The following is a 10,639-nucleotide window of genomic DNA, read 5'->3' as shown; positions in this document are numbered from 1 at the left end:
TTAATGCATAATTTGTAGAAACAAATAATAATAATAAAAAATGAACTCCTCACGTGAAGAGCACTTATAGTAGAAGATGGATGTTGACATGACATGACCTAATTGACTGAGGTGGAGAGGTTACCGCTCCCCACGTGGGGAGTACCCGTTCCACCCAAATACATCTTTGTGAGTGTTCATGTTGATTTGCTAACTAGTAAACAATTTGAATCGAACCCGATGTAGAACTCTTCCCAATCCCACACTATTTGGACCAGCTGCAACTCTAATATATAGTTATTCTATGTTTCACGTACGACAAACCAGATAAAATCGGTTGTGACCAAAGTGACTAGAACTTCCTTTTCATGTTTACTACTAGCAACATGTTTAACTAGACCATATCATTTGGAAAGTCACAAGTTCTAATCTCATGGACTACGTCCAATGTTTTATATCTTCAAGATAACTTAACTAGGGATGAGCTCAATTCTAAACCAAACTTAATACTATTTGCTCACCCATGTATATAAATAAATATATTTTATATGGGGGAAGGTTCATTGAAGAATACTAAAAAAGTGAGGAATCGAGGAACACTCTTTAAAATTCAACTTAACACGTTAAAAATCAACTTTTTCTAACTTTTTCGACGCTTTTCCTTATAAATACATATAGAAACATTTTTAATAAAAAAAACTAAAAAATGTTTAAAAGACAGCTAAAAAAATACATCTTATAAAATTAACTTAACATGTTAAAAATCATCATTTTTAATTTTTTTCAGCGCTTTTTCTTATAAAAATGTGTAGAAACTATTCCAATAAAAAATATTTTTGTAAAAAAAAATAAGCCTTTTTTTAACTGTTTTTTTATATTTTTAGTTTCTGATTTTTTTATTAAAAATGCTTCTACAACTATTTATAAGGAAAAGCGTCGAAAAAAATTAAAAAAAAATAATTTTCTAACATGTCAAGTTAAATTTTTAAGAATGTTCTTCGGTTCATCGTTAAGTGCTCTATATTACGAGTCTATAGTTAATCTTGTCATGTTAGTTGGTGTATATTGTTGAATCTATTCTATACATATACTAAAAGAAACCTCTTTGGGGACACGTGTCAATCAACGAGGCTATCAAAATTTGAGTTTTTTATAAATATTATTTAAATGTGATAATATCTTTTGTTCAATATTTGTATAATTTAATCCAATAAAATTTTAAAATCTTTCATTCAAATTTTATCTAACATTTCGGGTTTTGAATTATTTATTAATGAAGTAAAAGAAAAGGGTTTAAACGTAGTAGGATATGTATGCTAACGCTGATTAGAATTTGATATATGAGATATCATACAATTGAATAGTAACTTAATCATTAAGGAAGGTCGATTTGGTTGAATTAGTTGATTTCAAAGTTATAAAAAAAAAGATTTTTCTTTTCTTTTTGTACCATTTAACTATATTTGGCTCCTAATACTCTAATATTTTCATTCAACTTTTCAAATCGACCAATTACATTAAGTTGGCAGGCATTGATTGACACTTCATTTGAAGAAATCTTCATTGGAAATGAATCGTGTCAATGTGGTCAACAAAATCAATTTTCATTTTTTTTATTTCTAATTTTAATATCCTTCTTTTTGTTTAATTTATTCTACCGTATATTATGTTGATTTACTTACTCTATTAATTTCTCAATTACGAATGTTATAATAACTTTACTTCTAAATTACACCAAATAAATCCTAATCTATCCATGCTATTATGTTGATTCATTCTCTTTATTAATTTTTTCAATGGCGAATGTTACTTTTTGTGTTTACAGATACGTATAGTGCATTCATAAGTTCCCATATCTTTTAAAAAACTTAAACATATTAAGTATAGGTACTTGGTGTCTTTATAGATAGATATATTTTTCATATAACTAAGTTTTTTCATTAGCCATTTTGGAACAGAATGCTTCACTATCACGAAATCGTTTGTTATTTTATGCTATAACTTTTTCTTATTATCACGAAAACCAAACTTTGTATTACTATGTTATCATTAGTTTTTTATGATACAACTTTTTTTTTCTTATTTGGTATATAAAATTACGTTTATTGAACCCGTGTAACACATAGGGTTTTAAAAAAATAACTTTTTTTATTATTTACTATACAAAATTACATTTATTTAACCCATGTATTACACAAGATTTTTAAAGATATAACTTTTTTTTATTTTTATTTGGTATATAAATTACATTTGTTAAATCCATACGATACACGAGTTTTTTAAGGATATATTATTTTTATTATTTAGTATATAAAATTACATTTAGTAAACCCGTGTAATACACGGGGTTCTAACCTAGTTTTTAATATTGAAAAACTATAAATTTGGGGGCTGTAACGTCTCACTCACCGACGGTAGACCACTCAACAAACAAAATAATTTCAAAACAAACTTCCATTTTCATCTGCGCAGATCTCAACAGTCTTCCTGAAGCTTCTGATTCATTCCATTCATACATTCATATAACCAGATCTCATCTCCTTATATCATTCTTACCTAGGTACATTTCGCCACTTAATTTTCCGTCTTACACTTCAATCTGTATGTTTTATTCATCAACCTAATAATTAGGGTTGTTTAATTTGTATGCTTGCTGTTAAAGAAGTATCGATAATCAGAATGAATCCTCCATTGATGCCTGCTTGATTGCAAGTTTCAACCCCCAATTTATCACTTTATTGTAATACGAATTTGTTTTGATTTGGTTGAATATGTGTTTATTCTTTTGTTCTTGTGATGTTTCAGAATAATTTTGATCTGATCAAGAATAAAGCAACATAGATGTAATGGCTTCAGAAAGGGATATTTTTGAAATTTCAGGCCCCTTACACTTGACTACTATTGACTGGTAACACTGTTTTTTTAAATTTTATCAGTTTTTTAACCATAGACATTTCATCGAACACCTTGTGTGCGTAGAGGCCGCATTGTATTCGTAAGATAACTAGGTTACCCATGATGATTCAGGACCAATGTGGATCACCGGAGGTCGGTGGCAGCGTGTATGGTTCAAGGTGTGTATATCATGCAGCGTGACCGCCAGGAGAACCGCCACGGGCCAGCTGCGCTTGCTCCTCCATGGTGGAAATTCTTCAGTTTTGACTTGCACAGTCAACTCATAGACGATGCTGATTCGTCTATCTTTGGTGCCGTCTTCAAATTTAAACCCAAACCCGACCCATCAACGGACTACGCCCTCTCAACGAACGCAACACCGTCCTATATCGTTGCTTTCAGAGGCACATTAACCAAAGGCGATGCGTTTGCTCGAGACTTGCAGCTAGATCTCCACTGTGTCAAAAACATATTACACCAATCGTCAAGATTTGAAACCGCTGTTCAAGCTGTTCGAAACTTGGTTGCTTCGGGTAATCGAAACATCTGGTTAACCGGTCATTCTCTCGGATCAGCCATGGCCATGCTTGCGGGAAAAAGCATGGCGAGAAATGGCGTTTTTCTCGAATCTCATCTTTTCAATTCACCGTATGTTTCGCCTCCAATTGAGAACATTAAAAACAAGAAAGTCAAACACGGGATCAGAATCGCTAGCAGTTTTGTAACAGCTGGACTTGCGGTTGCTGTCAAGGCTAAAAAGAATGTTCAGCAAAGAAACATTGCACCAGACAACTCGTTTTCGAATTTGGCGTCATGGGTCCCGTGTTTATACGTGAATCCACGCGATCATATCTGCTCGGAGTATATCGGGTATTTTCAACATCGTAGAAAGATGGAGGGTATAGGGGCGAGAGGGGTGGAACGATTGGCCTCGCAACATTCATTTTCTGGTCTGTTGATGGACGCGATTGGAAAGGAATCACATGAACCACTCCACGTTCTTCCGTCTGCGAATCTGACTGTGAATTCGACTCCTGCGCGTGATTTAAAGGAAGCTCATGGTATTCACCAGTGGTGGAGATGTGATCAGCAGCTGGAATCTAGAACCTACAGATCGTAAACACGAAGATGCTTTGACTATTCAGGGTCAAACCTTTGGCTTATGCTATTGTGTTTCGACATTGTTATATATGCCTATAGTGGATGTTTTCTTGATAATTTTGGTTCAAGCTCGTCAATGTACTGTTTGTAGACTCGATAGCTCCTTGATGCTATTGGTCTACTTACTATTATAGGGGTGTAAATGGCAGGGCACTTGGCAGGTCGAAAATCATGTCAAACGTGTGAACCTGAACACTGACATGGATATTCACGAGTTGACATGAATATGATATGTATACCCGAAATGTTTTTTTACGCATATTATTACTTTAGAATAAATAAAAATTACAACGTAAGATACAACTCTATGTAAACAACTAGTAGATGCCCCGCCTGCGTTGCGGGGCATAGCCGAATAATTCTCAACCAATTAAAAAAAGACTACTATAATTTTGCTATGAAAAAAAAGGATGATAAGACCATAATTTTGGATTCAGGGCAAAACTGTAAATTTTCAGGACTAATGAGCCAGTGTTAGGCAGCTAGAGTTATGCGCGGCCCGTGTTGCGGGGCGCTAAACCGAGTATTTCTTAGGTTAATAACATGTACGCCTTTATGTCGGTTAGTTATACATGCTACCTATAACACGATATTAAAAAAGATACATCAAGTTAACCAATTAAAGAAAAACAGTACCATAGTTATGATAAAAAAAATTAACTAAAACAATGACAGGCATGTAATTTAGAGTTGGGGGCAAAACAATAATTTGTCAAGATCAATTAGCGATTGCTAGGCAGTTGTTTGGCATGAATAGAAACAAAATTAAGTCAACAAAATAAAATAAAACACTACCATGGATTTGCCAAAGGGAAAAAAAACGATGGCAAGATTGCAATTTTTAGCGGAGGTAAAATCGTAATTTTAAAATGGAGGTAAAAGAATATTTTGAACTGAGGGCAAAACCATTTTTTTTATTTTGAAATTGGGGCAAAATCGTACTATTTTAGCTGCGGGCAAAATCGTAATTTTTAGCTGGCGGCAAATTCGTAATTTTAAACTGGGAACCAAATCGTAATTTGGTAGGAGAGCTGAGGGCAAAACCATAATTTTATTTTGAACTGGGGGCAAAATTGTATTTTTAAACTGAGGGCAAAATCGTAAATTTAAGCAGGGGACAAAAGCAAAATTTTATTTTGAATCGAGGGCGAAATCATAATTTTACACTTGGGATAAAATTGTAATTTGGCATCACCTATAAAGGGCAAAATCGTAATTTTTAGCTGGGGGCAAATTCGTAATTTTAAACTGGGAACCAAATCGTAATTTGGTAGGAGAGCTGAGGGCAAAACCATAATTTTATTTTGAACTGGGGGCAAAATTGTATTTTTAAACTGAGGGCAAAATCGTTAATTTAAGCAGGGGACAAAAGCAAAATTTTATTTTGAATCGAGGGCGAAATCATAATTTTACACTTGGGATAAAATTGTAATTTGGCATCACCTATAAATTGAGAATAACTATTATATATATAAAAAAAAAAAGCTAAAGTCAAATGGCCGCCCAAAGTGGCCAACCATTTATCAAAACTGTTACCGGCTGAGGTGATCCACTTCTTTTTTGAATCGAGGGCGAAATCATAATTTTACACTTGGGATAAAATTGTAATTTGGCATCACCTATAAATTGAGAATAACTATTATATATAAAAAAAAAAAGCTAAAGTGAAATGGCCGCCCAAAGTGGCCAACCATTTATCAAAACTGTTACTGGCTGAGGTGATCCACTTCTTCTTGTATATGTTGAGAAAGAGAATTGCTATTAAATTATAGTAGATATCCAATTTCTCTTATAGTTTTTGTAATTTTGATATTAAATAATTGATTATTTTAAGTTAATACATAAAAACCATTGAAAAATAAATTAGAAAAGTAAGGGGTTGTTTGTATACCTCTTAATAAGGCTCTTAATGGTTTATACCTCTTACTGGTTTATCACTTAATAGTTTAGATTGTTTGTTTTGCGAGCAGATGTCTGAGTGATTCAGACATTTGCTTCTAAATAGTTAATCATTATACAGGGTCTGAATGGTTAAGACCTCTTAGACCACCCGTAGTGAGGCGTCTTTTAAAAAAAAATTGAAAAAAAGGCCTAAAAACGCCCCCCCCCCCAATCCCATTACATGGGGCGTTTTTTTTTTTAAATTTCAAAAAAGTTTCCGGCGTTTTAATTATAACGCTATTTACATATTTGCTTAACCAATCAATGTTGAGCATGGTCTGATAACTTTTGAGAACCCCCACTTTTGCATGTGTCCAAGTTTGACTAGCCAATCACCATCTTTTTGCTTTTTTTTTTTAATGATTGGAAGGGACATTATTAGGTATTATTCCCACTACACCACTTTCGCAATAACGCCCCATGCTGACTGAGATGACACGTGTCGAATAATGCCCCATGGTGGGGGCATCATTTTTCTCTACCACTACGCATGGTCTTATCTGAATTGACCAGACATTTGCCTTAAAACGGTTAAACATTATACTGTCTCTTAATGATTGAGATATCTTACTGGTTCAGCACTTAGCCATTCAGTAGTTGCCAAACAACACAACACCTAAGGTTAGGGCTGTAAACGAACCGAACGTTCAGCGAACAGTTCGTGAACCGTTCGGCGGGAAGTTCGTTTATGTTCGTTCGTTTAATAAACGAACGAACATGAACAAGAAATTTCGTTCGATTAGTTAAATGAACGAACATGAACAGAGGTCTCGTTCTTTCGATTATGTTCGTGAACGTTCGGTAAGGTGTTCATGAACGTGTTCGTGAACATTCCTTGATTTTCATTCATGTATGTTCATATGTTTGTGTTTTTATTGAAGATCTTTGTAATTTCTTATATTTTATTTGTACTTTATATATTATTAAACTTTTATTTATTTTATTTCCCTAACAATTAAACTAGGAAACCCACTTTTACCTTGTTTATGCATCATTTCCTTTCATTTCTCATTATTTACATCCACGAATACGATCGACCTCCGTTCCACAATAAGGGATTCAAGTTCGAGAGCTTTTCTCTGAGCCATCTATCTTTATTCTTCGTCGCGTTTGCCAAATTTAATTGTGTTCGTGAACCGTTCGCGAACATGCTCATTTCCTTAATGAACGAACACGAACATAAAATCTCGTTCGCTAAGTGTTCATGAACCGTTAGTGAACACATTTATTTCCTTAACGAACGAACACAAACAAGGCCTTGTTCGTGTTCGTTCGGTTCGTTTACAGCCCTACCTAAGGTCCTAAACGGGTTATATGCCAACCCTGTAACCAACCCTAACTCGTGAGATCAACCTAAACTTTACCACTTTAGCTAATCATGTTTAAGGATTTGATATGAAATTTAGCCGATCAACCCAAACTTTTACCACTTTAGCTAATCATGTTTAAGGATTTGATCTGAAATTTAGCCGGACTGAACTTGTTTAGACTAAATTCAAAGTCATGAATGTCTTCACATGCTTTTATTAGGGGTGTTAAACGGGTCGTGTTGGCGGGTTCAACCCGACTCGAACCCGAAAATTTTACGTGAACCCGAACCCGAAAATCATATCATACATATGAGCCCGAACACGACCCGAAGTTTCGTGGGTTGACCCGAACACGACCCGTTTAACCTGAATTTTTTTAATTTTTTTCCGAAATTAATATATTAAAATTAATATTTACTTAAAAAACACAAATGTATATAATAATATCATATTTAAGTTATAAAATCTATGTTAATTTCTCCTTTTAAGTTATAATCATGGCATAAAATACACACCCCATTTAATTTATGATATAAAATATATTGTAAAAAATATAATATAGTATAAATGTGTTAAACGGGTCAACCCGCCAACCCGACCAGGTTAACCCGAACCCGACCCGTTAACCTAAACGGGTTCGCGGGTTCAACCTGAAACTGACCCGAACCCGTTTAGACTAAACCTAAACCCGCGAATTTCGTGTTAGGTTCGTGTCGGGTTTTCGATCCGTGTCAGAAATTCACACCCCTAGCTTTTATTGTGTTTTCATAATTTTCAAATGTTTCGGTCATTTTTTTAGTCTTTTAATTTCATCAAAAAGAAAGCATTTCATTAAAAGTAAAAATATTTTTTTTCCATCTATCTATTTATTAAAATAATAAAGGCGTAAATTTATGCATGATATTTCTGTCAAACGTACATATATAAAAAAATAATAAATAAAAATAAAAAAAGAAAGAAAACAACAAAGAAAATTAAGACACCAGAGATATAGGAGCAAATCAAAACAAAACATTCTGATTGGCTCTCACATATCACCTTATCCCACTCACCTCCACATAATCCATCTTCCCCTCAATACATTTCATTCTCTACAAACACCACCACCACCTGATCTTGATCTTCAATGGCCATGGCTACTCAAGCTTCCCTCTTCACCCCAACCCTCTCCAACCCATTCAACCAATCCTCCTTCACCACCCCTAACCACACCCACCTCAAACCCACCACCCGCACCACCTTCACCATCAAAGCCACCGCAGCCGAAGGCTCACCCACCCCCACTCCCGCCCCAGTCAAAGAAGCCCCAGCCGGGTTCACCCCACCCGAACTCGACCCAAACACCCCCTCCCCCATCTTCGCCGGATCCACCGGCGGTTTACTCCGAAAAGCCCAAGTGGAAGAGTTCTACGTCATCACATGGGAGTCTCCGAAGGAGCAAATCTTTGAGATGCCGACAGGCGGCGCCGCTATTATGAGAGAGGGGCCCAACTTGTTGAAGTTGGCTAGGAAAGAACAGTGTTTGGCTCTTGGTACTAGGTTGAGGTCCAAGTACAAGATTAAGTATCAGTTTTATAGGGTGTTTCCGAATGGTGAGGTGCAGTATTTGCACCCTAAAGATGGGGTTTACCCTGAGAAGGTGAACCCTGGGCGTCAAGGTGTGGGCCAGAACATGAGGTCCATTGGGAAGAATGTTAGCCCCATTGAAGTTAAGTTCACTGGCAAGCAGCCTTATGATATATGATCATGACATGATGATGTTATGGGTTTGTGATTATGTAATTTGTTTCGTGATTATAAACAAATGTTTTTTTTTTATATTTCATGTTGCATGTGTGTTCTTGGTTTGTTTGATACTTGATAGATACCATGATGGGATTATCTTATTATATGTTTCTTTCATATGTGTTAAACATGATTTTGTGCATCAGTCCATGTTGGCCTTAATTGATGATTAAGTTTGATACAAAGATTACGGTTCTATTTTGTAGTTAGGGGAGGAGGAGTGGTCACTAGTGATAGATTTCTATCACTCCCACTATCCAATCAAATCATGCCATGTCATCACCCAATATTCTATCACTAGTGATAGAAATGTAGGGGGGGGGTGGTATCACTAGTGATGAGATTCCAATGTACAAGTATTAATACCCAATGTACAAGTAATACACATTCATTTGATCAAGTTCAACGCGTTATACATTCAACGAGTTATTCCTATAACTCGTGATAAACATGGAGGCGGCGGCGTTCCGTTCTTGTTTAACGAGTGATGGGGGTGGTATAACGGACCACCCCGTGTGCCCTTAGACTGCGGGGTATGGTGGGGCGGGGGTTGGGCTTGGGTTGGGGCATTTGTTGACACGTGGCTTGGGGTGGCAGACATGGGGCGACCCACATTTAAACAGGGTATGGTGGGGCGGGGGTTGGGGGCGTGGGTTTGGTGGGCTTCGCTAGATCTGAGCCATTGATAGTTAAATCAACGGCTAGCCCAACGGCTTCTTTGGTTTGTCCAATCAGAGCCCGCCATGTCAGCTTGGCCAGACCGCCCCACGCCCGGCTTCAAACCCACGAAAAAGGGGCCACGCCCAAACCCATGCCCACCCGGGGTGGTGACTTGGGCGTTTTCAGCCCACCCACGCCCAAACCCCCGCCCCATACCCCCCTATGTTTAGTGTGACAGTGTCTAGAAACTAATTATGATAAACCTTGTGTGTATATACGATGAACATCTTGTAAACATGGGTGGAATTCTTCGATAAAATTCAGTATGTAATTCTTCTTTCTTGATTCTGGGATCTTTTAGACTGTGGGGAGTGGTGCGTTTTATAGGGTGGGGGATGCCAGGCAACGCTGGCTAACCCACACCGTGCTATGGGGTTGAAATTTTCGATGCGCAGGTATCCTTTGCCAGATCATATGTTTTTCGGTTCGTTTTGGGTGGCCTCATATAATAAAAAGATGAAACCAAATGCATTCATGATAAAAATTCGTCAATTGTCATTAGAAAATGCATAATAAATATAGTACGATTGCTCTCTACAAGTTATAATTTTTTTTAAATAGTCAACCACAAATCAACCAACAATTTTAATCTAGCACTTTAGGTTTTAGTAATATAGTGTGGATAAAGCCCGGGCTTTATCACACCACGTAGGTGACACAAACGGAAGGATTTATTGTTAACTTCCACGGTATGGAATAAAATCCTCTTAAAGAGCCTTTTAACTAAAAGAAAAAAACAAAAAGAGAAGTTAAAGAAAAAATGAATTATGTTGGATAAGAAGCAAATGGCCCCATATGCTCACCCTCTCGCGCTCGCCATACCTTGGTCGAGACCTTCAATAACGCCC

General features: G+C 36.3%; 2 protein-coding genes across 4 annotated transcripts; both read left to right on the top strand.

Moving 5' to 3' along the window:
- Positions 1-2,377: 2,377 nt before the first annotated feature.
- LOC110921421 (GDSL esterase/lipase At4g10955) lies at positions 2,378-4,294 on the top strand. 3 transcript variants are annotated; one of them, XM_022165740.2, is made up of 3 exons: positions 2,378-2,539; positions 2,785-2,887; positions 3,007-4,294. In XM_022165740.2, the coding sequence occupies exons 2-3, from the start codon at positions 2,826-2,828 to the stop codon at positions 3,992-3,994; spliced, it is 1,050 nt and encodes a 349-aa protein (XP_022021432.1). In that variant the 5' UTR covers positions 2,378-2,539; positions 2,785-2,825; the 3' UTR covers positions 3,995-4,294. The 3 variants fall into 3 exon arrangements, with proteins under 3 accessions (XP_022021432.1, XP_022021434.1, XP_022021433.1); XM_022165742.2 differs by lacking the exon at positions 2,378-2,539 and adding an exon at positions 2,545-2,580; XM_022165741.2 differs by lacking the exon at positions 2,378-2,539 and adding an exon at positions 2,555-2,687.
- A 4,055-nt stretch (positions 4,295-8,349) lies between these two features.
- LOC110920884 (photosystem I reaction center subunit II, chloroplastic) lies at positions 8,350-9,188 on the top strand. Its single transcript, XM_022165102.2, has one exon. The coding sequence runs from the start codon at positions 8,413-8,415 to the stop codon at positions 9,028-9,030; it is 618 nt and encodes a 205-aa protein (XP_022020794.1). The 5' UTR covers positions 8,350-8,412; the 3' UTR covers positions 9,031-9,188.
- The last annotated feature ends 1,451 nt before the right edge of the window (positions 9,189-10,639 follow it).

The sequence above is a fragment of the Helianthus annuus genome, chromosome 17 (genome assembly GCF_002127325.2).
Source record: "Helianthus annuus cultivar XRQ/B chromosome 17, HanXRQr2.0-SUNRISE, whole genome shotgun sequence".
In the NCBI taxonomy this organism is placed as follows: Eukaryota; Viridiplantae; Streptophyta; class Magnoliopsida; order Asterales; family Asteraceae; genus Helianthus; species Helianthus annuus.
The sequence above is the reverse complement of the archived record's forward strand: the minus strand, read 5'-3'. Positions and strand labels throughout refer to the sequence as shown.